General features: G+C 35.5%; 1 protein-coding gene across 2 annotated transcripts in view; it reads right to left on the reverse strand.

Annotated features, from left to right (window-relative positions):
• TRAPPC9 (trafficking protein particle complex subunit 9) overlaps positions 1 to 25672 on the reverse strand; it is a 1041075-nt gene that overhangs the window by 915615 nt on the left and 99788 nt on the right. For both annotated transcript variants that reach the window (XM_074202721.1, XM_074202720.1), the window contains exon 9: positions 18599 to 18742. In XM_074202721.1, the coding sequence (XP_074058822.1) occupies positions 18599 to 18742 (144 nt within the window). The remainder of the gene's footprint in view (positions 1 to 18598; positions 18743 to 25672) is intronic.

Genomic DNA, 25672 nt, shown 5'->3' on the forward strand with positions numbered 1-25672 from the left:
TAGCAACATACCTCCAGTCCAAAAATTCCTTCTTCTGCTACTATTTCTTATGCCCTTAACTCCATCTCCTTTAGGTCTACCCGTTCTATATCTAATTCAACTCTGTTTCCCCTTTCATGATACAATCTATTCTTCATTGTGTATCTCTTCCTCTTGCTCATTCCATCTTTTAGCAATTATTAAAATTTGGCCCCCAGTCTTACCTTACACCTCTCCCAGCCACTCTCTAGTATGAGATATACTTTCTCTCATGGCTTCCAAGACACAAGACCAAGAGAAACAAAAAAACACCCTCCATGTTCTCTGATATCACTTAAAGACCCTTCCTAATTGATACCAATTACCAACCTCTGCACCTTTGGTCACAGCATTCAGATGCTCTACCATCTTTCCCCAAGGAGTCCATCACCTGGGTCACAGTCTTCCTCCCAACCCTGCATCACACCTTGGAACCTTCCTGATACCTCTCTAAATAGAGAGGCAAGGCTATTTTAAGATTCTTTCTAATGGGCATTCCATAAGAAAAGAACAGGTATCTAACTTTGAGCTCTCTCAGTGCTCTAGAACAATACTTGATATGTATTAGGGAACAAACTGTCCTATCAAGTGAAACAGAAGGAGATTTAGAGTCAAGCAATCTAGAATCCTAACTTGGTTCCAGTACTTACTGAATTTGTGAAAAAACCTTGGTTTTCTCATCTAAGAGGGGTATTAGATAAGATAATTTCTAAGGTCCCCTAAATTCTATATTCTAATGAGACAAGACAATACATAAATAATATAAGCAGTAGAGGGGCAGCAAGATGGCACAGTAGTTGTGCCAGTTCTAAAGTCAGGAAAATCAAAGTTCAAGTCCAACCTCAGACTCCTAATTAGCTGTGTGACCTTGAGCAAGTTACTTAACCCTGACTGCCTCACATCCAGGGTTCTCTCTAGTCGTTCTAATTTATATCCAGTCACTGGACCCAGATGGTCCTGGTAACTCAGCACAGCACCACCCTCATTCAAATCCAATTCACATGCATGTCATGGTATCACCTCCCTGATGTGATGTCATAGTCTTCTTCAAAAACAAAGGACAAACCATCATCATCATCATCATCACCACCACCATTATCATTATGAGAAGTAATAGTACAAAAAAGGGAGAGATCTGGCATCATTCCAAACTTTAAAGTTTTTATCTCCTGGTTCTATCACTTTTTACAGGTATGCTCACAGGTGAGCGACTTTGCAAGTCTTAACTTTCCACAGCTGTAATATACATATAGATGAACTATGTAGTTGGATAGTGAGCTGATGCAGTAAAGTTCAGGACTTAAAATAAGGAAGACTCATCTTCCTGAGTTCAAATCCAAACTCAGACACTTACTAGTTGTATGACTCTGAACAAGTCACAAAACCCTGCTTGACTCAATTTCCTTATCTTTAAGGTAAGCCAGAAAAGGAAACAGCAAACCTCCAGTATCCTTACTAAAAAAATCCCATGGGGCAGCTAGATGGAGCAATGGATAGAGCATCAGCCCTGGAGTCAGGAGTACCTGAGTATAAATCCGGCCTCAGACACTTAATAATAACCGAGCTATGTGACCTTGGACAAGTCCCTTGGACAACCCCACTGCCTTGCAAAAAAAAAAAAGCCTAATAAAAAAAGATCCTAGCTAAAAAAAAAAAAACCCAAATGGGGTCATGAAGATACAACTAAAATGACTGAACAACAATAATTGAACTAAATAATCTCCATGGTATCTCCCAACATGATCTAAATTTTCAATACTTCTCTAATACTACGCTATGCCTTAGCAAAAGTAGACTACTGGCTATTTTCTACATATATCCTTCACTTTTTAACCTTGAGGCCTTTTGTTCATACTGTTTGCTATGCCTAGAACATAATCTCTAGCTCTGTTAAGATTACTAGCCATCCTTTTAAATCAAAGTTAATTTAAATGCCACCTTCTCAAGAGGAAATTAGGTGACAAAACTGATAGACTGCTCATTCTGGAGTCAGAAAACCTCAAGTTCAAATTTAGCCTTAGATACTTATTAGCTGTGTGATCTGGAAAGTCATTTAACCTGTCTGCTTCAATTTCCTCACCTGTAAAATGGCAGCTACCTCATGGAGTTGGCATGAGGATCAAATGGGATACTTAATAAATACCTGTTTCCTTCTTTCTTTCCTTCTATTCTTACTTCCTCTAAGCTTTCCCTTATCTCCTCCATTATTAATTACTTTTCTCTTCCGATGCCCCATGCACTACTTTACTTATATATACACCCCTCTCATATGTGTTTATATGTAAAACATCTTCTCTCCTAAGGTAGATGAGAGAAGGAAGCTCATTTTCTCTAAACTGGACATCTCAGTTTTTAGCATAGTGCTCTGGACATATCTGACACTTAACTGTTTGTGCTATAGTATAACCAAAGTAATCCAAAGCTATCATTCATATATATATATATATATATATATATATATATATATATATATATATACACATATAAATATATACATATTTATATGTGTATATGAGTGAGATCACTTGTAGCTAAGTATTCATATAACTTTCATCCTGTAATATAAATGATTCACAACAAAAGTAGTTTGTTTTATTTTATCCTGATAGGAATAGTAAACTAATAAAAAATAGTAAAATCATAGAGTTGCTTAATTCCCTTTTTTTAAGTGGGAATTTTGAATCATCAGGAAATTTATACTGATGTATAAGGCCAAAAATGTGAACACCTCTCCCAAAAGTTCCCTACAATTAGGGAATAGATAAAAAGAATATCCAGCTCTGAGTAAGGGCTGAAGTAGATTACCTTTACAATTCTATTTTTAACTGAAATTTTAACTGAAATATCAATGAAATGTTGTAAGCATTTTTCCATTGTTCCCTTGGTATCCTTTGGTCCTCACAAGGACAGTGAAAAATCAGTTATTAGTTTCTGTGGCGAATTGAAGGGAAGACATGGACAAAAGTCACTCAAGATGGGCAAGTATGGATGAGTTCTGATGTGTACTTTTGAAAGAAATGCCTACATTAATAAGATTACAGATTCACTGGAATTTTAGAGTCAAAGAAATACATATTTTCAGGAATCACAAAAGGAATGTCTAAGCACAGCTTGGGCATTATGAACATAAAAAATACTTAAATGATTGTTTTATGTTTCATTATTCAGAGAAACTATGGGAGGAAATTATCTTTTTTTATTAGCATTCTTCTTACTATTAATAAAAAGTATACTCCAACATACCAAATTTCAGAATGTCCATTCAATTTGTCTACATCTTTATTTATATTTTTAATTAAACTCATTATGATATTAGTCAGTCTTTAAATTAGGTGTAAAACTTGAAAAATCTATTTAATATAATATAGCATGGGCCTATAAAAAAATTTAAGAACAAAACTGTAAACATGTCACCAACTGAATTCAATGAACAAACTAATGTACTGAAAAGTAATCAAAACACAGAAGCCTAGAGAAAGAAATCAAAACCATATCTGAACAGGATGAACTGTAAATCACTTCCATCATCCTGTATACTACTGGAGTTGTCCCAAAGATCTATTTAGAGAGTATACAGAAGATAAGCCTATATTCCAACACTTCTGCTGAATTTTTAAAAAAACATCTCATACATATGCATAAAAACTACATAAAAAATTTATTGAAGAGCAAATTGTCTTAGGACTTATTTCTGCATAGACTCCATTAGAAAAATATAAGATCAAGATTAATAATTTAATTAATAATTAATGTAATTACTAAAATAATAATTAATAAAAAATAATTATTCTGGGAGTCACACTGAACCAATGGATGACAGAAATATCTATAAATACTTGGATTTCTTCAGGTCAGACATATCAAGCATAAAACTATCAAAGGGAAGGATATGGCTAATTATATTAAGAGACTTACTATTATTCTAAAATCAAAGTTAAATAAGAAAACATTTAAAGCAATTAATGCCCAGGAAATGTCAATTTAAACGTATACATTCAGAACTAAGAAAGGAACCACAATAAATTTGGAAAGTTTGCTAACAAAAATCTACTCAATATTAGTGAAAAATAAGACCTATTACCCTAAGTCAGCTAAAGAAAGATTGACACTTCCATGCCAGAAAAGGAGGCTTAGTTGAAATTCCTGGTGTGTACACATATGTTTAAACCTTCAGAAATTCTTTTACAATAAATAGGCATCACTACACCAAGCAAGAACAAAAGCAATTAACAAGTACATTACTGGGTTTTTGCATTGCAACCAAACATGATTCACTAATAGATGGTCCCTGTGATATTACTATCACAGAATAAAAAGGTCCTATAAGGGGGAACATCTACAAGAGCTCAATCAAAAATATGTTAACAAAGACACATCAAACAAATGACTGAGCTGTATAGATTTGTGTGTGAAAACAGGGTTTGTGATGGCAACTCAGGAACAGTACAGTCTTCAGAAATTACATAAAGGCCATCTTTTAGGAATTCAGACAGACTTAAGCATCAGGGTGGATCATGCAAAAAAAGGTGGTAAGACTATAGAACACACCACTGTAGCTTGTAAAAATTTAGCAACTATGAAATAACTAGTCATAGCCTAGAAGCCAGGATTGCTAATCAGAAGTTCACTATCTTTCATAAACAAACAGAAAACAAATTTGTGTGTGTGTGTGTATACATATACATATATATATATATATATATATATGTATGTATGTATGTATGTATGTATAAACATACCTCAAAATAGCATGAGAAAGTCAACCAATGAGCTTTTCTAGAATTATACCATTATCATAGAACACACCGTTGCCACAGTCCTCAAAGCATAACACTGGCACATGAAAATTTAAGAACAATAGTTTAATAGCTATAACCATACCAAATACTCAAATCTCCAATATATATCTGTAATGAAAAGCTTTCAAAATATAAAGACCTACCAGGAGAGATCAAAATTATGTAAGAGTAGGATTAGGAATATGTCATAGATACTGCCCTGTTACTCACTCTGTACTAAAGTTGTCTTCAGTGAGTCTACAAAGAATTAGACTGTATTTAAATATTTTACTTAACTACAAAAAGTAAATATGTCATCCACCTATGTTATTTGGTCTAGAGCATATATCTATGCTCCCTACTAGAAGAAGGATTTGTTACCAGTTGAGTAGTTCTTCTTCCAAATAACATGGTTCAGGGCAGCTAGGTGGCACAGTGGATAAAGCACCGGCCCTGGAGTCAGGAGGACGTGAGTTCAAATCCAGCCTCAGACACTTAATAATTACCTAGCTGTGCGGCCTTGGGCAAGCCACTTAACCTCATTGCCTTGCAAAAAAACCTAAAAAAAAAATAATAATAATAATAACATGGTTGATGAAGAATAAGCATGAGAGAAGAGAAACCCTCTCTTTTCCCCCAAAAGCAACTTGTTCTCAAGGGCCCAGATCTTTCTCCACTTCTAGACCCTAGTTTGACATATTTTCCCACTGGAAATGCTGGACAAAGTTTATCTATTTAAAGGACCCAGGGAGAATGGCTAATCTGTCTGCTTAAATAATCAAGTTATTCCCTTCTTTATTCAGAGAAGAATTCATGTTTCATTCATAAAGGGATCCTAGGATGTCACAGCTTGTTAATACATTAAAACCTCAACCTGTGTTCTATATTATTTTAGCTAGAGGTTTGGAGGGAGGAAAAATAATAGTCACATCTTCCTTATACCTATACACCTTATAACACTACTACACAGCACCCTCCTCCCCCTCCCCATTAAACATTTACACCTCCAAACAAATCCATGATAGTGGGCTTTTTTGGTTGGTTAATTGGTTGGATTTTTTTTAGCAAAGCTCAGGAAACACTGTACACATTCTGGAAACTGGTGCTATTCCACAAAGATACTGGCCTACCATGGCTGATGGGCCTGGGCATTGCAATATTCAATTTAATAATTACAAAATTTAATAAGACAACATCACTTATAAAATTCTTGTAAAATACTGCTTCTATAGTGACTGCAAAGTGTTCTCCAATTCAAAGATAATACTGAAAAGGAAAAGGAAAAGAAAATCAGCTTCCCAAAACAGAAGGAAAACTTGGTCCTTTAGCAACTGGAAGATGAAATGATTGAGGGAAACAAAGGTTCAAACTTCAGAGTATATAAATGTATTAAACGATGCATGCCAATTGCCCAACAAACTGGTATCAGACCCCCAAAGTACAGTGGAAACAGATTTTAATATGGTAAAAAAAATTAACCAAATAAGGCCAATTAATTAAAAGAAAACAATTTAACATTAGATATAATGTATTTCTAATTCTAAATAATCAAAGGAACATGAAAATAATAACTGATTGATCAGTACAGGGCCAATTTTCAGGTAAGACATATGGGTTGCTTGAGATGTACAACTATGAGAAAACTCCCTACTTCAATCTTTGGATTAGACTGAGTTTCCGATCAGCATAACCTAGGTCTTTAGTTAAGAGTCTCTAAGCAGCAGGGAGAGGTGGCCTTGCTTCCCAAATACACAGGACTAGGTTCAAACAATGTAATCTCAATTCCCACAACTAAATAAACTTTTCTCAAAGGACAAAATTTGGACTATATCCATAATTGAATATAAATGGAACTGAGCATAAAGGAATTCCTGTAAATTAACTCATGATAAAAACTATAAGCTGCAATTAATATAGTAACAGTATATTTTGCTAAGTCTCAGGGGAAATGTATGTGATATAGGCTTATGGAAATCATAGGATTTTAGATAATGGAACCCAACCTCCCCATTTGATAGAGGAGGAAATGAAAGACAAATAAGTTTCTTTTGAAACCATTTCTTTTAAACACCTAGAGCATGGTATTAGGTGCTAAGGACACAAAGTTTAAATAAAATATAGCTTCCCTCCCTTTTCCCATTCCTAAAGATTATAGCTAGCAGAAAAGTAAAAGACAAGCACAAATAACTCTCAGAAAGTGAATCAGAGAGTTGCAAAAGAAAGTACAAGGGGAGGTGGGGAAAGGTGTGATTTCATTATAAATGGAGTGAAAAGGGGAAAGGACTTATAGGGTGAACAGGAGGTTCGAGAGATCAAGAGAAAAAAGGCAGGTATTTCAGAAAGAGTTAACATTAACCAAAGTCACAAAACTAGGAGGCTGCATGAGAAGTATGCCAACCCAGATCTTCAATCCCTAAATCCAAGGCTCTTTCTCCTGGACCATTCCACTTTTCACAAGATCCCAATGTCCACCACAGTGCCACTTTAGTTACAATATCAAGACAGGAAATTTAAATGCTATAAAAACATTAAACTCTTGTTTTGCCATTCTGAATCCAGGGCTCCTCTTTTAGAACATCAAGACACCAGCACTATGACCGCTGCTGCCAGACCTGCTAAACCTCTGAGCAGGCTATCTCAATCGGTGGTAAAGGGGAATCTTTTAGCAAACATTCTGAGCCAGAAGAGCACCCAGGAGTCAGGATCACAAGCAAAATAATTTTATAATAGCACCAGAAACAAGGAGATGAAGGTAAGGAGCAGAGTCTACATAAGAAGGTACTGTTGTGTATCTGATTGACAGAAATTACTGCCAGTATCTTCATTTTTAAAAAGGACAGTGATATGTATGAGAGTCATTTTTAAAACTTGTTCAAATTTTTTGATAAGTTAATTGAACCATCCATCTCCCATCCCAGATGATATGAACCAATGAGGGGCTATCCCAAGAGTGTATTACTGAGGAGTTTAATTATACTTTTATAGGTCAGACTATAAATTAGTATGACAGGAATAACTGGAAGGAGGAGAATTATCTAATGGCATACTAGATATCCAGGTGTTGGGGGGGAAGGGGAATACTACATAGTTGTTTCATCATTCGTACAAAATCGACCATGAAAAATTATCAAAGGACCCTAAAATTTAAAAAATTGATGTTTTTCTCAATATAAAGCATATTCTATGTATGGATAGCTGATATTAGTCATAGTAGAACAGACAAATCTGTCTAAGCTGAGCCACTTTCAACTGTCCATGTTCAGGATTTCATAATCTTAACAGTTGGAAAGTACCTCAGAGGACACACTGAACAATAACTGAAGTATGAAACATCACCAACAAATGATCATTCAGTCTAAAAGTAAATATATCCAGTGGTAGGGTACTTACTATCCCCCAAGTTAGACCTTTTTATTGGACAGCTTTTATTATGCAAAAATTCCATATAATAAGTCAGATTTTTGACTTCCTATATCTTGACTAGTTCTGTCCTCTAAGCCTAAGCAAAGAAATTATTCTCCAAAGAGCTGAAAGCATTTGTCTTTTTTCTATTAAATCTCTACTTCAAAATAAACATCCACATTTTGTTCAATCATTTCCTCAGAGGATAGTTTTAGCCTGTCATATGAATATTCTCAGCCTATCATGCTAAAATGTAGCTCCATAACTAAATACAAGACTCCATATGGGAGGTAGCCAGACCAGCACAAAGTCAGAATAGCACCTTAAGTATTACTGAGCAAGGAATTCACTAAAATACCAGGTCTTTTTCACAGGACCCAGCCTTTAGTCATATCTCACCCACCCTGGACTTTGAATGTTGATTTTCTAAACTTAAATGAGGGCAGTTCATTTATCCCTATGAAATTTTATCTTCCTCATCTAAAATCCTTCTCCCACTCTGATTCATCTAACACCAAGGTAATATCATTTTTCAAAGGTTATGCCATAATGAGAAATTTCAGGCAGATCTTAAAAACTGGAAAGGCTTCAAATCTAGGACTAGCAAATATGAAGGGAATAGAGGTGGGGAAGATATGCATGCAATAAGTTAAAGATTCTTCCCTGTCATATTCCTTCTATTCTTTTTCCCATTTAGGAATTTTTAGTTTACAAGGAGAAAGGAAAATATGGACCCATATCCACCAACTTTATCTAAACATATATAAGACCCATGAAGACTTTTTAAGAACATTAATTGGTTATAAGTTAAGTTGGGCATCCTCCTTTAGCTTTTCTCTAGACCCAGGTAAAGGCAGGATATACAAGTTGATCCACAAGAGTAGACAGAATTAAGTTTATGTTAACATTCAAGCTACAAAACAAAACAAAAAAAAATAATCAACATTTTAATCTAATTGATACATTTACTAAATATCTTCTACATGCAAGACACTGCAGTAAATGAGTTAAATGAGACAGTACTTTTGCACACCTAAAATGCTTTTTGTCCTCACATCTCCCTCTTAGCGTTCCTAATTTTCTTCCAAGTTCAGTTCAAGCACCATAAGTGGTTCTTAGCCTGTGGTCTATTTTATAAAATATTTTGATAACTGTATTTCAATATAATTTCTTTCTTTTGAAATAAAGTATATTTATTCTTAAATTGCTTTGAAAGCAACAGAATTATAAAGTCTTTCAGAATTGAACTTCCATGAAATTTTACAGGTCACCTAATGCAATTTTTTCTTTTAACAAACAAAAATCAGAAACCAAAAAAAGGGAAGTGACTTGCTTAAGGTCAATTTAGTTCTGTTTTTTCCCACTGAAAGAAAGTCCAAGGATTACACTTGGGGGGGAAGTATGTCTATTTACTTCAAAAGAATCCTTAAATTCTCCTTAATCAATGACATGGCAAAGCCAGAATTTGGCCAAATTTTCTAACTCCCAAACTTTTTATGCTATCATGCTAACCTCCTATCCGCAAATATTACACTCTAGTAGATTTGGAGATTTATCAATTAAATGGTACATCTGATCAACCTTTAATTATTTTTTATTAAAAAATAATTTTAGCTACAGATATACCCAGGATGCCAAATTAATCTATTAACAACTTCAATAATCTAACTAAATAAAAAAAAAGAAAAAAGCCAACCTTATACCCTAATTGGGACATTGTCATGGAACAATCTTAGATTTTCTGAAACTAATAATTCAGGTCAATTGATATTAATACTAAATCCCTTTGACACAATTATTGATATTTCAATAATACTCTTAAATTAGGCCAGATATTAACTCCTTATAATCTATATTCTGCTAGATAAAGATGATTATCTCATGTACATTGCTATGTACATATTTTATAGCTTTTAAAAAGTATATAGTCTGATCATAGCAAATACATTGCCAATATAAATGGAAACTTTCATCCTATTATAAGATAAAAATATTAAGCCAGTCTTGGTGCTTTTTCATGTGATCTCATCATAATATGGATTAAAAATGGAGAAATTCAAAAGGTTATCGTATCTAACGTTCAAGGAACATTACTGAGTTTTAAAAAAAAACTGGGCCTGTAAATTAGAAAAAATCCTGAACTTTTTGTAACTTAGTCCCACTGCTTAAAATCTCACCTTCATTCTCACTGGCCACTAGTGACCTGTGCTGATGAAAGTGAGTAAGAAAGAGAAAGATATCAGCAGCAGCCAAAGTATTCATTCAGTCATTATGAATGATTGTGCTGATCAATGTGCTGACACCATGCCAGGAATACCTGCTGATAGATAAAAGAATAACAACCAAAGCAGCAGTCACTACTTCCAGGTACCCATCATGCAAAGATCTCAAAACAATAAACCAGACCATTAAAAAAGTGTCAATTTCTCACTTTCTGAAATTCAGTGTCAAGTGTTAATTCATATCTATTGTCCTCTTCACTATAAGTAATTAATCTTTCATTTACTTCAACAACAAAATCAATAAAGATATGTTTCTAAAGTAGGTTGTTGTTGTTTTTTTTAATTATCTAATAAAACCGGTAACTTCTGCCATTAACCTAAATGACACCCTAAAGATCAAGTGGAAAACACTAAAGCTTTGGCTGGGAAGAGAGGATCACTAAACTACTCACTCATTGAAATAAAAAGAATCAAAAGAAAACAAGCAACAAATATCACAATCATTTTCCTTTTTACCTAAACTATTCCACCTACAATGAAATACACAACTTCAAGTAGACAGAAGGGGTAATAAATGGAGTCTATGAAAGGCCAAGATATCTCTAACTTGAAATAACAATCTATAACCTATTTTATTACCAATGGAATCTCTAACTCTCATAATATTTTTTCCTCAAATAACCAAAAGAGGATACTCTATAAAGGTATATTGGTAGCTTTCAAAAAAAATTCACTACCTTAAAAATAATAGACTAAACCTAAAATGTAGGTCTTCAATATTGTTTCTACCCTGCACATCAAAATGATTAAAGGGCAAAAAAAAAAAATGCAAAATTTTCTTTCTATTACTATTATTGTAACTGCTGACAAACAGCAGTTACATGATGGGGCAAGTAGGTGACTCAGTGACACCAGTCCTGGAGACAGGAGGACCTGAATTCAAATCTGAACTCAGACACTTAATAATTACCTACCTGTGTGACCTTGGGCAAGCCACTTAACCCCACTGCCATGTCAAAAAAAAAAAGCATTCACATGAGACATTGCTAAAAAAAAAACTTACTTGAACTTATGTTTGTATATAAAAAATTAAAAATCCATTAATTTGAGTGAGGTTTATACTTCTCTCAACTGTAATCATTCCCTTAATTCAACTAAGTTTTTTTTCCCATTTCTCATCTGATAAAAAGTAATAGAAATATCAAACAAGCAAGTCAGAAAACATTTTATTTAAGCACTTATGATGTACCAGTCACTGTGCTAGCAACTTGGGATAACTGGAAATGAAATAATCCTAGCCCTCAAATAGTTCACTTTCTACTAGAAAAGACAAGGACAAACAGATTCAGCATAAACACAAAGGGGGGCAACAGCAGCCAAGGTACATAGCAGAGGTTTCACATAGAACAGGTGTTCTTAATACCTTTTTTACCTCATTTTATTTTTTTCATCATGGACCCCTTTGGCAGTCTGGGAAAGTTTATGGATCCCTTCTTAGAATTATATCTTTAAATGCACAGAATATATAGAATTTCAAGGGAATTATATTATATTGAAATACAGTCATCAAAATATTTTATACAAGAGACCACTGGTGAAGAACTCCTGATATTGATGTAGTATCTGAGTTGAGCTTTGAAGACAATTAGGAATTCTAAGCAGTAGATATGAAGACAAAAGGCATTCTGGGTCTGCAGTGGCCCAGAAATAGTGTAAGGAAATTTGACTGTGACCTAAAGTGTGTGAGGGGATAGAAAGGAAGGTGGAGTCTAGGCAGTGAAGGGCTTTACATGCTTATCTGTATATGATCCCAGAAGTAAATGAACTATGGGGTTTATTAAGTAGGGAGTTAACCAGAGCCTTTGTGTTCTACTTGCTTGAATAGATAAGGAGCTAAACCAAATGACCCAAGGCAGAAAAACTGGAAATCAATGAAAGGAACAGAAATGATCTTTGCTGAACAATGGAGCACATAGGTGAATGATGCAGAAAAAGTTCAATAGACAGGCTAAGCTAGATTGCAAAGAGCCTTAAAAACAGGCAAAGGAATATGGAACTCCAGGGGAGATCAGAAGTACAGAAGACTTTTCTAAGAGAGCAGTGTTATAGGCATTACGATATATTAGGAAAGTCAAATATGGTTTTTTAGGTAGGCTGTGCTGGAAAAGGGTTGTTAAGTAAAGAGTAATGAGGATCTACCTGTATCACAGTGATAGCAGTGATAATATGCTTTGTAATAGGTTAAAGAAAAATAAGCCAAGTTTACTTCAATTTAACAAATACTGTTAAGCATCATGTTGCCAAGCATTGGGGATAAAAAGAAAGAAAAGTTAAACATACTCTAACATCAAGAAGCTTCTATTATATTAGTGAGTAGTATGACAAAGATAAGCAAAATAAAGAATTATATGCACACACAAATATAAAGTAAATTTAAGATATAGATGGCACTAACCACAATGTAAGGCAAAGATAAAGAAAGTCATATGTATGAGGTGGCTCCTAATCTGAACTTGAAAGAAGGTAGAGATACTAAGAGGTAGAATAGGAGAGCATCCTAGGGAAGGAGGGAGAGAGACCACCCATTCAAAGGCACAGAAGGAGAAGATGAAATATTACACACAGAAAACATCAAGTTAGTCGATTTGACTGGGACCAGATGAGAGTTTTAGGACCAGAGAGCATTAAAGAGAGTATTAGGAAATAAGACGGAAAATTTAAGCAGGATCTGGGTTTTAGATAGTTTAAGATGCGACACTGAAGATTATATTTCTAATTCTAGAGGAAAAAAGAAAACCATTCAAGGTCTCTACATGAAGGAAAGCTACAGGACTTGACAACATGGCTTATGGCAGCTAAAAAGTCAAAGATCATATACCAAGATTTTAAATGAAGGTTGCAAAGTAGTACCACTAAAAGAAAGGGGGGGGGGGAGAAAAAATGAGGGAAATACAATAAATTTCTTTTGGGACACACTAAGTTTGAGGTCACAGTGTAAAAGCAGTTGGCAATGGACTATAAGTAGTTTGACTTGCAGACATAAAATGAGAAAAAAAAAGTCCATCTCCATGTATCCATAATTGCATACAACCTATTTCTGGATGTATCTGCATCAAAATTGTCAAGAAAAGCAGAAAAGAAAATTGGGAATGCAAGAATGGTATGAAAATGAGGTCAAAGCATCATAGATTATTAAAGTTATCTTAAAAAATGTGCTACATGTTTATAAAATACTTTTTTTTTAGGTTTTTTTCTGCAAGGCAGATGGGGTTAAGTGGCTTGCCCAAGGCCACACAGGTAGGTAATTATTAAGTGTTGAGACAGGATTTGAACCCAGGTACTCCTGACTCCAGGGCCGGTGCTTTATCCACTGGGCCACCTAGCTGCCCCTATAAAATACTTCTTTAAACCTCATGCATTCTAGGCATCATAGATTATTAAATTAAAGTTATCTTTAAAATATGTGCTACATATTTATAAAATACTCCTTCTTTTAACATTATGCATCCTACATTATACAAAGAGGAGTACTTCAAGAAAACCATCATCAAACCCTCTACCATTCTCCCACTAGCCTAGCAAAGACACACACCAATACCAGAACCCACTAAATGAGAAGATCAGGATAGACCTATGCTAGATAGGGCTACCTATGGCCCTGGCATCTCAGACTCAACATGTCCAAAACAAAACTCTTATTTTCTCCCTTAATACATAGGCTATGTAGGCATATTACTTTGTCGAGTTTTGGGTTTTTTTAATCCTATGAGGTGAATACTTTCAATACTATAATTTTGGTCTGTCTGGATACTGCCCTATTAGACAATCTTTGAGAGTTGCTATGGAAGAAAAATTCATCATCTTGCAACTGATGTGATGATAAGCCCCTCCAAATGGAGCCAGGCTGGTTCTTGGAACAACTAATACACAATTAGAAGCTTGGATTCAGTAGGTACGGCCTCTGAGAAGTCAAAATAACTTCCACATCATGATGAAGTATAAGGATACAATTTTAATGGAAAGTGAGGTAAAAAGGAAAGGTAATATAAACCACCCTTAAAAAGAGCAAATAGAGACTTGGAAAGGATAAAGTATTTTCCCAAGATCTGACAGCTGTATGCAACTCAAAACAGTTTCTAGTTTAAAATGGTCTTTAACATTACATTTCTACATGTGGTGAAAGAGCTAGAAAGAAAGTAATTTTTTCTACTTAATCACATTACTGTCTAAATTCTAATATTGGGAAAACTGAAAATGTTAAGGTTTCATATATATAATTCCATGAGTCATAAATGCAAAATACTTGATTTAGATTCAGACAACTAGGTTCAAGATCCAAGTTGGTTTCATACCAGTTGAGCAACAAAGAAACTATATGCACATAGGTGAGAAAATACAAAATAGATTTAACCTGTCAGTCCGTTTTTTATCTACAAAATGGAAGGAGTACCACTTGTACTACCTACCTCACTGTGTTGTTATATAGAAAGCATTTTTGGTTTTGGGGTTGTTTTTTTTAGGTTTTTGTAAGGCAAATGGAGTTAAGTGGCTTGCCCAAGGCCACAGAGCTAGGTAATTATTAAGAGTCTGAGACCGGATTTGAACCCAGGTACTCCTGACTCCAGGGCCAGTGCTTTATCCACTATACCACCTAGCGGCCCCTAGAAAGCAATTTGTAAAACTTAAACACTATGGAAATGTGAGGCTATCATATAAAAATAATTCTAAATAATAATAATACAAAAATAATAATAGCCTATTTTTATAAATGAGGAAACTGTATTTAAAAAACCCATGAAGAATTAAATTACTTTGTCCAAAGTCAAGCTAGTTATTGTCAGGCTGATGGGAAAAGAAGCTTTACCTCCTGACTTTTGTCCTTTTCCAAAGAGATTCCAATTAAACCAACTATCATTAACCTGAGCACCTTTAAGGTCATTCCTATTGGTCAACATCATTAATGACCCAAGCTCTTCTGCATTCAACCTAAGTACCTTTGAATCATTAATTAACATGACCTCACAGAGTTAAAATAATGCTTTAACATTTCACATGAAAACAAATCTAGCATCTCTTCAACATAGAAAAGACAATACTATCATTTTGGTTAACCTTTCTTCCCAAAGGCACAAATGAAGGTGCTCAAGGAAAAATTTATGCTTATTATGCCATGTGAAATCTACATTCTTAGGGGGGGGGAGAAAATTATGTTAAATAAGAAGAAAAAAATTGTGCATGAAAATATAATAGAGTTAAAGAGGCCCTGAGTTCAAAATTTAATGCTCTCAGTTACTATCTGAATGGCTTTGGTCAAGTTCTATAAAATAAGCGATTAGTCTAATCACTCTACAATGCTTTCCAGCTCTAAATTTATGATCCGATATTCAAGATAAGAATGATGAATCCTCATATACTAATAACCAATGAGGTCAACCAAATTTGATGACAAGTAAGATTCCCCTCCAACTGTGAGATGTTTAAAGAGGTTGTACTAAGAGAAACTGTCATAAATTAGAACATAAACCTTTGGGAGTATTAGGGGGTGGGGGGAGAAAGAAAGAAGGGGAAGTGATTAGAAGTGAGAGAAACCTAGAATCAAGTCTGGTTTTAGGATTTATTTCTTTGTGAGATCTAAGGAAGTCATTTCACCTCTCCAATTCTCTGAAACACACATAACAATACCTATCTTGTATACTTCAAAGAGTTGGTTAGGTGGCTCATATGATATAATGTATATAAAGCACTTTATAACCATAAAAGACTAATGAATGTAAGTTGTATTTATTAATTCCAGGATTCTCAGATTTTAATAATACTTATTCCATATACATAATAAAAAAAGGAAGAAAGGTGAGAGAAAAGGAAAAGAAAAAGAGAAGGGGAGTGACACAGAAGAAAGAAGGACAAGAAAGAGAAAGAGAAAGGAGTAAATGTAAAAGGAAAGAAAGCAAAGTAGAAAAAAATCACTATCATTATGGATACATCTTTCTTTTCACATAAATTGCATGACTGAAAAATATAATTTAATCAAGTCTAAATGTTTGACAACTACCAGAGATGATGAGGCTCTTAAAACTTTTCTTAAAAAATTATGTGAATATCATGCAAAGAAATCTTACAGGGATGACTTAACTCAAATACGGTTTTAGAATTTATTTTTCCCTCCAGCAAAAACATGTTTTCAAGACCAAGGTGTGAAAAAGTACCACCCTAGACACTGCAGAGAAACAACACTAATGTGCCACGTACAAAAGCCTAAAATCTCCTGGTAAGGGGAAAAAAAGTGACTTGGGAAAAAGAGAAAGATCCACAGATGGCCAAAGCTAAATAAAGATCTGGTTTTTCTTTTAGTACTCACTAGAGCAAACACTAGAATCACAGAATACAAACTAAAAGGGGCCTTGGAGGCCACAAAGTCCTGATGTTTTACAGAAGAAGGAACACAGTCAGAAGACTCATGGCTGGTTGTCTGAGGCAGGACAAAAATTTCTCTCCATGAGGTAAAAACAATGAGCCAACTCTGGAGGAAGTGTCTATAAAATTAACTCTTATTTTATCCATAATATTAAAGGAGCAAGAAAAGATACTCCACCACAAAGACTGTCACCACACTGATTCAGACCAATAATCAGAATTTCCCTTCTGGCAGTAACTCATTATTGTTCAGAGGTAATTCATAAAAACTACAGGCACTTGCTACTTGAAGGAACTAAAGAGAGGCAGCAACAGACAGCAGTAACAAATTCTAATAGAAGCTCCTGGAGGAGAGAGCATGACCTGATAATGTCCTCTAGGGCAAAAAAGACCCCAAATAGTTAAATATATGTGTGTCCAGGAGTTTACTCAAAGATCTTTAAGAAGAAGAAGAAGAATCACTACTAGCATTTATACAGTACTGAGCTAAGTCCTTAATAATATAAACAAGTGTAGATAGACATATACATTCATACATACATGCATACATACAATTACATCTCATTTGAGCTTCACAACAACCCTGAAAGGGGAGGTGCTGTCAACTATCATTCCCATTTTACAGATGAGGAAGCTGAGATAAACAGAAGATAAATGACTTGTCCAGGGTCACACCATTGATGTTTAAGACTGAATTTGAACTCAGGTTTTAACTCTGGGCCCAGCGCTCCACCCACTACACTACCTCATGTCCAGTAAATTTTTTTTTAATTAAGAGACAGGCAAAGGGGGGAGGGGGAGAGAGGATTGTTGAGGGAATGTTTCCTCAATCATTCAATAAAACATTTCTTCATTAATTTTGTAAACAAAATCCTTAATAGGGGAGAGAATTTCTATCACAATACTGAGTGGTGTCAGAGAGTGATTTTCCAAATTTTCTATGTTACAATCAGAAAAGTTAAACATCCTCCTTTATGGAATATCCCTTTACTGTTACATACGGTTATGAGAATCAAAGGCAGAAGAGTTATTATAATGACTCTGATGCAGAGGATTCCCAAAGCCAGCTCTCACACATCTCACTCAAGCTTGATCTCTTCACCTAAATCAACCTCCCCAAAACAAATCCATCCCTTTCCCCCAATATTTGATGCTTCTCCCAAGTTCTCTAAGTCTATCCTCCCAATCATCTAAGTTGAAATTGTCAAAACCACTTTGGACTCTTCCCTCTCCCTTCTCTTCTAATATTCAATTCATCATTTTGTCCTATTATTTAGTCTCTGAGATACCTCCAGAATTGTACCATCTTTCCATTCATCACCTCTCAATTGTAATATTTTAATAGCCTCCTAATTTGGCATCTACCTTCTGTCTCCACTCTCTTTAATCAATCTTTTGCACAGCTGCCTATATAATTTTCTTAATGCATCTCTAAGATCACATCAGTGCTGGGCCCATTGTAGGCACTATAAAAATGCTTATTCTCTTTTCACTCTGTTGAAAAACCAGAACCTGTTCCCATCACTAACTCAAAAAAAGGTATAAATGTCTTTTATATGTTTACTTAAAATCATACCCTGAGGCCCAAAGGCAGGAAGTCAAACATATTATGCTGGATGGCATTCATTTATTTCCCAGAATTATTCCTGAACAGAGGTAGAAAAATGGCAAGTCTATTTACCTGGGTTCTCTGTGACAATTCCAATTGTCCAGGTGTTAGTGTGATTTAAAAAGAAAAAAGAATTTTTGATAAAATGTACTCACCCTGATCAGACAAAAAATCCAGCATGGTCTGTAAAAGGAAGGACAAATGTCTAACTGAGAGAGCTGGATTCCCCATTCTTCTGGAGGCATAGACCAATTCATGAAGCAAGCGCATCTGCACTGCTGCCCATCCTCTATGAGTTCCTGCAAGGGAAGGACCAACATAATTTTTAAGTGTCAAAAAATAACAATTAGCCTTTTTGAAATGCATGTTACATAATGATGAACTATGTAGAAATTTGGTGATTCAAAAAAAATATTTCCACTATCAAAGAATCATGGAACTTACAACTAGAAAAAGTCCTTAAAGATCAACTGATCCAAGCACTTCTTTTATAGATACAGTTAGTGATGTGGGTAACAGAATCTGGATTCAAAACCAACGTACAAAACAGGCCTTATCTTTCTCTTTAACTCAACTTTCTCTGAACTTACCAGCTTTTTTTTTTGTAGGGATCACCATCATTCCCAGGTTCACACCTCAACATACCTTCATCTCACAGACCCAATCAGATGCTAATCTTGTCCTTCCCAACTCCATAACTTCAACTTTCCACTATACTGTATTCCCTTCAACAAAAATTTTAAAATCATGGATTCAAGACATACATGCCAGGTAGAAGGGAACATTAGGATTCTGTATGTTATCAAGGTCTTCAGGTACATGTCCAACAATGTCTAGCAGAAGAGCACTTAACTTGGACTCACAAGATCTAAGGCAACTCCTGGCTCCCTCAGCAAGTCCCTTTGGGGACTCCAGTTACACCCTCTAAACCTTCATGACAGATAAATAATGTAACCTATAACTCAACATAAGTAATTCAAGAAAAGATATTTTGCAACTGAATTATTAGGATAAGTCTAAGACAAGAAATAATCATCAATTCTTTGACCATTGGGGATATAAAGATTTGTAAAAATGAGGTGATTTCCCTCAGAAATTTGTGATATCTTACATTCCTGCAACATCATTAACCGAAGGTAGATTTCAAAACTTTGTATATCTATGATTTCTTAAATATAAATATCTTTTCTTACAAAAAAGTTTATAATCCATCTGATCCAATCACATTCTGTCTGTATCATACTTATTTGTTACATATTGTATTTCTTCCCCTTCCCTTCCAAGCAAACTAGAGATGCCTAAAAGCAGGATCTATGCTATTTTTCATGAAGCTAAATCCCTATAAAAATCTCTACCACCAATTCACAATACCCCCTGGTCTCTCAGGAATCCTTTAAAACAAGAAAATAGTAGCATAGTACCTTTAGTATAACAGTTATAGGTAAGGGAAAAAGAAAGTCCTCTAAAATTATGTCAGTGGAGCAGAGGCACCAAAAAGCAAAGCAATGAATTTTCTTTAGAGATTTAACAAATGTTTTATCTAATTTAGTCGTGAATGCAAGAAGATCCAATTAAATTAACTTCAATATTATCCTATTAAGTCTATTTTCTAATTTTCAAATTGGACCAAATATGGTATTGCTGAAAAAAAATACATAAAGATTCAGCTAGCACAGAAGAGGATTAACAACAAGCAAGCCCAGGTTTTATAGCACTGCTGAACATTAGCACTGGCTAAGCCATAACTTGTCTAATTCAAATTACCCCAGGAAGGGTAATTTTATAGGAATAAAATAAAAAGACGTTTTGTTAAGACATATCTGCACTACAACTAGAAAAGTGTATTAGCCCAATAAACTGCCAAAGTACAAATTTTTCAAGCATAATATTTTTAATTTATTTATTTTTTTCAAATCACTTGTAAAGGTAATTTTCAACATTAATTTTTGTAAACTTTTCTCCCTACTACCTTTCCGCTCCCTCAACCCTAGGATAGTGTGTAATCTGATAAAAATTATATATGTACAGTTATGTTACACATATTTCCATATTGGTCACACTGAAACACAATATTTTAATTCTTAAAGTAAGTTTCCAGTTTGGGGATTTATTGCAGCTAATACCTTGGCCACTGACAAATCTTTTTGGTCTCCTAACAAAGACGAAATTCCTCATGGACAAAAAAAAGACAAAACAGAAAGACCAAAAGCCATGCAATCTCAATATGAACAAAATATTAATAATAACATCATGTATTAAATACTATGCACCATTCTAAGTATTTTACAATTATATTATTTATCCTTTACAACAACTCTGAGAGAGAGAGAGGGAGAGAGAGAGGAGAGGCTATTATTTTGCCCATTTTATAGATGAGGAAACTAAGATAAACAGAGGTTAAGTGGCTTTGTCAGGGACCACAAGCCTAGCTGATATTTTTGTCTGAATTGGAACTCAGGTCTTCCTGACTATAGGTCCATTCTCTACCTTTGTGCTTCCCAGCTGTCTCATAAAAAATGCTAATTAATTTTCCCTTCAGTTGAGAACACATTGAATTCTGAACAAAGTATATGACTCCGGACTGACTGTATACATATGCTATCTATAAAGCATCCTGCCCTCAGTGAAAAAATCAATTTAAAACAATTTTGTTGCTTAATCTTAAAAAAAAAATGATAAGAGATAAGAGAGGTAGTAGTGTGGCAATAGAGGCAAGAAGACCTGGATGTAATCCAGAATTTGTGGCCCTGATCAAGTCACTTAATCAACTCAGTACCCCAGGTTACTCTTGGACTATACGCTGAATTGCTGAGAAAGTTCTAATCTGCTTGGTAGAAGCAGATTCCCACCAGGAGATCCCTACGCTGATTAAAGCTCAAGTCTGAACTTTGTTTTTAATCTTTAAATTTAAATTTAAACATTTCTGTTCTCAAAAATTAGATTGCCTTTCTTCCCAAGTACAAATCAAGTAGATTACAGTTACTCTTTATTTTTATGTAATGAAATATTTTGAATTCTTTACAGTTACATTTTCACATATATTACTTATTTGATTCTCACAACAACTTATTGATGTGAAATGGGCAGTGCAAAAATTATCTCCCTTAATAGTCTGGAGCACAAAGAATTTGAGTAACTTTTTGAAAAAGTATACCACTAGCAAATGGCAGAGCTAGGACTAGAAACCTAGGTTTGTGATTCCAAATTCAGGCCCCACTATAAAATACTGGTGGGTAAGAATAATTTGGGAAGTTGAACTTTGTAGAAATAATTCAGAAGTGAATGATTTCTGCTTGTGATAAGTTGTGAAAGGATAATTGTGCCAAAGAAGAAAAAAAGAGACAGGAAAAAAAAGCCACAGACTAAAACTATGGAGGGGCAATATCTCCCTTACAGAGGCTGTTCTGGTCAAAAGAAATTAATAAATTTATATTTAAAAGTATCTGCAATTTAAGCTTTCATTTACCTCTGGCACCAAAACATACTGATCATCCAGTCCCTACCTGCTACCCAAAACTCCCTAACAAGCCTGAAGCAAAATCAAAAGTTCCAGGAAGAACTCCCCCCCAAGTTATTTCACAATTCCAAGCAATAAACAAATACAACTTTTCTCCCTCCTGGAAATGTTATGTTGTATTACAAAATCCTGCAGACAAAGAGTTTTTTCTCTAAATAGTTCCACCAAAGGGTCAGCAGTAAATGCACTGACAGCAGACAACAAAAGTGCTTAGTGTCTTACCATCTTCAGTTTATTAATGTATTGAGTATATCCAAAGAAAAAAAGTATTTGCTGGTATCATAGAAGCTTATCAGGGCAAGGCCACATTAATCTTTCTTGGCTATTATTTGTTTCCCTGTCACATCTCAACTGCCAGAATAAAATGCTGCAGCAACACATTTATGAGTACGTCTGTACAGTTTAGAGGTTTTGTTCTAGTTTCATCATTTCTCCACCTGAATGCAGACCTACAATTACATCAAGAAAGGTGTTTAGAGCTACAATGTGATAAAAGCAACTAGGAAGTTGGGAGTTTAGGGACCATGTCACTCTGGCAGATAATTCCAGAATGCAGACCTACAAATACATCAAGAAAGATGTTTAGAGCCACGTTGCAATAAAAACACCTATGAAGTTGGGAGGTTAGGGGCCACAAAGGACACTTGAATCATCCAAAATAACTGAATTTAGTTCTTCTCCCAAAAAAGATGAAAGTAATAAAATAAAAGCACACACACACACACACACACACACACACACACGGGGGGGGGGGAGAGTAGAGTTGTTGCGATTTTTTTTCCTTCAGGAAAGAATTCTGTTACGGTAGCAAGTACAAAACAAAGACCCCATAGGTATTCAAAATATTCACTTTTTCTGATAGCAAACTGGAAATCAGGTGAATGCCCATTTACAGGGGAGACAATAGATGAACAAACTGATGTATAAGAATATAATGGCCTATGATTTCACCAGAACATAAAGTGAATGTGTACAATTAAAAAAAAAAAACAGCACAAGACTGGGAAGAGGTGATAAACAATGTAACCAGGAGAACAATACACAATATGATAAACAAAAAGATGCTGAAATACTATGAAACTAAATAATGCCTAAAAGACAGATGAGGAAACAGACCTTCCTTACAGTAAAGAAATACAGAAATTTTGTATATGCTGTCAAACTTAGTCACCGTGGTTTCTCTTAAAGAATTTTTCTTTGTAACAAGGAAGATTGCGTGGACTGGGAAGATGCCAGAATAAACACAGAATATGACACAAGAAAAAAGCTACAGAATTTGATTTGTAAAGAAAGATGAAAAAAAAAGACAAAATAAAACACAAAAGACATAGAGCTCAAGTCCCTTTCCAACCATTTCCTAGCTGTGTGACCTTCAGCAAGTTAGTTAAATGAAGCCTCAGTAATCTCATCTATAAAATTTTGCCAATAAAGTCCACATTATCTGCCTTGCAGGCCTGTATCATAAGGATGAATGGAGAATGTCTTTTAAAATTCTGGAAATTCAGATGTGTTTCTATATAGCTTCTTTCCTTTCCTGCCACCACAGGAGTCCTGAGAACCTTCTTAAGACTGAAGCTTTGGAGGGGGTGGAGCCAAGATGGCGAGAAGAACTGATCCTGTCTTAGGCGCTCTCTCATAAAGCTTCAAAACGAAGGACTCTAAATTTTCAAGAGACAGAACCCACAGAAGGTCCCAGTGAGGCAGTTCTCCTACTCAAGGTAACCTGGAAAAAGAGCAGAAAGGCTCTGCTCCCCGGGGTTGGAGGGGCAGCCCGACAGAGTGAAAGAACTTCAGCTTCTGGAGGCAGCCCCAGGGCGCTGGGAGCCCCAGCTCACAGCAGGGGGGGAGTCTCCTGAGCTATACCCCAGGGAGCACCGGGCACGAAGTGGGGGAACAGCAGGGGGACCTCTGCCAGAGCGAGCACGTGGAGCCCAGCCCTCAGGGCACACAGCGAGCAGCATGGTCTGTCGGCAGCCCAGATCCAGGAACAGAAGCAGGCAGAGCCCCCTAAGCAGGAGCCTCCAGGACATGAGCCCATTGAGCTGAGGGAGAGGAGTGAAGAGAGAGAGGGAGACTGCAGAGGTCAGTCCTCTGCCCCTGGAACAGGACTCTGGGGCTCTGACCACATTCAGATACTGATCGCAGTCTAGGCCCCTCCATAGAACAGCAGCGGCCCCCCTCCACCTCAGCCCCGTGGAAGACCAGAGCGCATATGGTTATTCAGACCAGGAGGGAGGACACAGCCTCACACACTGAGACCCTTGTGGGAGTGCCCCAAAAGCTCAGGAAGCACCCCAAAAACAGGCTTAGGCTGGGAAAATGAGCAAGCAGAGAAAAAAGAGAAACACCATTGAGAAATACATTATATATGAACCCAAGAAGGATCAATATACTCAGTCTGAAGATGAAGAAACACAAGCTCCTGCATCTAAAGACTCCCAGAAAAACAGAAACTGGGATCAGGCTATGACAGAGCTCAAAAAAGACTTTGAAAATCAAATAAGGGAGTTAGAAGAAAAACTGGGAAAAGAAAGGAGAGAGATGCAGGAAAAACATGAAAATGAAGTCAGCAGCCTAGTCAAAGAAATCCAAAAAAATTCTGAAGAAAATAGCATGCTAAAAACCAGCTTAGGTCAAATGGATAAAACAGTTCAAAAAAGTTATTGAGGAGAAGAATGCTTTAAAAAGCAAAATTGGACAGATGGAAAAAGAGATAAGAAAACTCTCTGAGGAGAACAAATCCTTCAGACAAAGAATAGAATTCAGGGAGATAGATGAATTTAACAGAAATAAGGAATCAACACTTCAAAACAAAAAAAATGAAAAATTAGAAGAAAATGTGAAATATCTCATTGAAAAAACAATTGATATGGAAAACAGACTTAGGAAAGATAATTTAAAAATTATTGGAATACCTCAAAGTCATGATCAGGAAAAGAGCCTTGACATCATTTTCAAAGAATTACTCCAGGAAAATTGCCCTGATATTCTAGAAGCAGAGGGAAAAATAGAAATGGAAAGAACCCATCGATTCCCCAGAGAAAGAGATCCCAAAAAAACCAACCCCTAGGAATATTACAGCCAAGTTCCACAACTCCCAAGTCAAAGAGAAAATATTACAAGCAGCCAGAAGGACACAGTTCAAATATCGTGGAGCTGCAGTCAGGATCACACAGGACTTAGCAGCAACTACATTGGAAGCTCGTAGGGCTTGGAATACAATATACCAGAAGGCAAGAAAGCTTAGAATGCAGCCAAGAATGAACTACCCAGCAAGGATGAATGTCCTCTTCCAGGGAAAAAGATGGACTTTCAATGAACCAGGGGAATTTCAAATGTTCCTTTTGGAATGGCCAGAGCAGAACAGAAGGTTTGATCTTCAGATACAGGACCCAGGTGAAGCATGGAGATTGGAGGAGAGGGGGGGAAATATGAGGGACTTAATGAGGATGAACTGCATGTATAGAAAAAATGATACTGATAATATTCATATGAACTATCTCAGTTAATAGAGCAGGTAGAGGGAGCTTTTATAGTTGAAGCACAGGAGAAAGCTGAATTTGAAGATAAAATATGGTGTAAAAATGGAGTCAATAGGAAAAAAGGGAAATGGAAAGGGAGAAAGAAAAAGGAGAGGGGGAATAGTCCAAGATATTTCACATAATAAGATTTTTTTTATTACAATGAGCTATTGCAATGATATGGAAGGGGG

The sequence above is a fragment of the Macrotis lagotis genome, chromosome X (assembly GCF_037893015.1).
Source record: "Macrotis lagotis isolate mMagLag1 chromosome X, bilby.v1.9.chrom.fasta, whole genome shotgun sequence".
Classification (NCBI taxonomy): domain Eukaryota; kingdom Metazoa; phylum Chordata; class Mammalia; order Peramelemorphia; family Peramelidae; genus Macrotis; species Macrotis lagotis.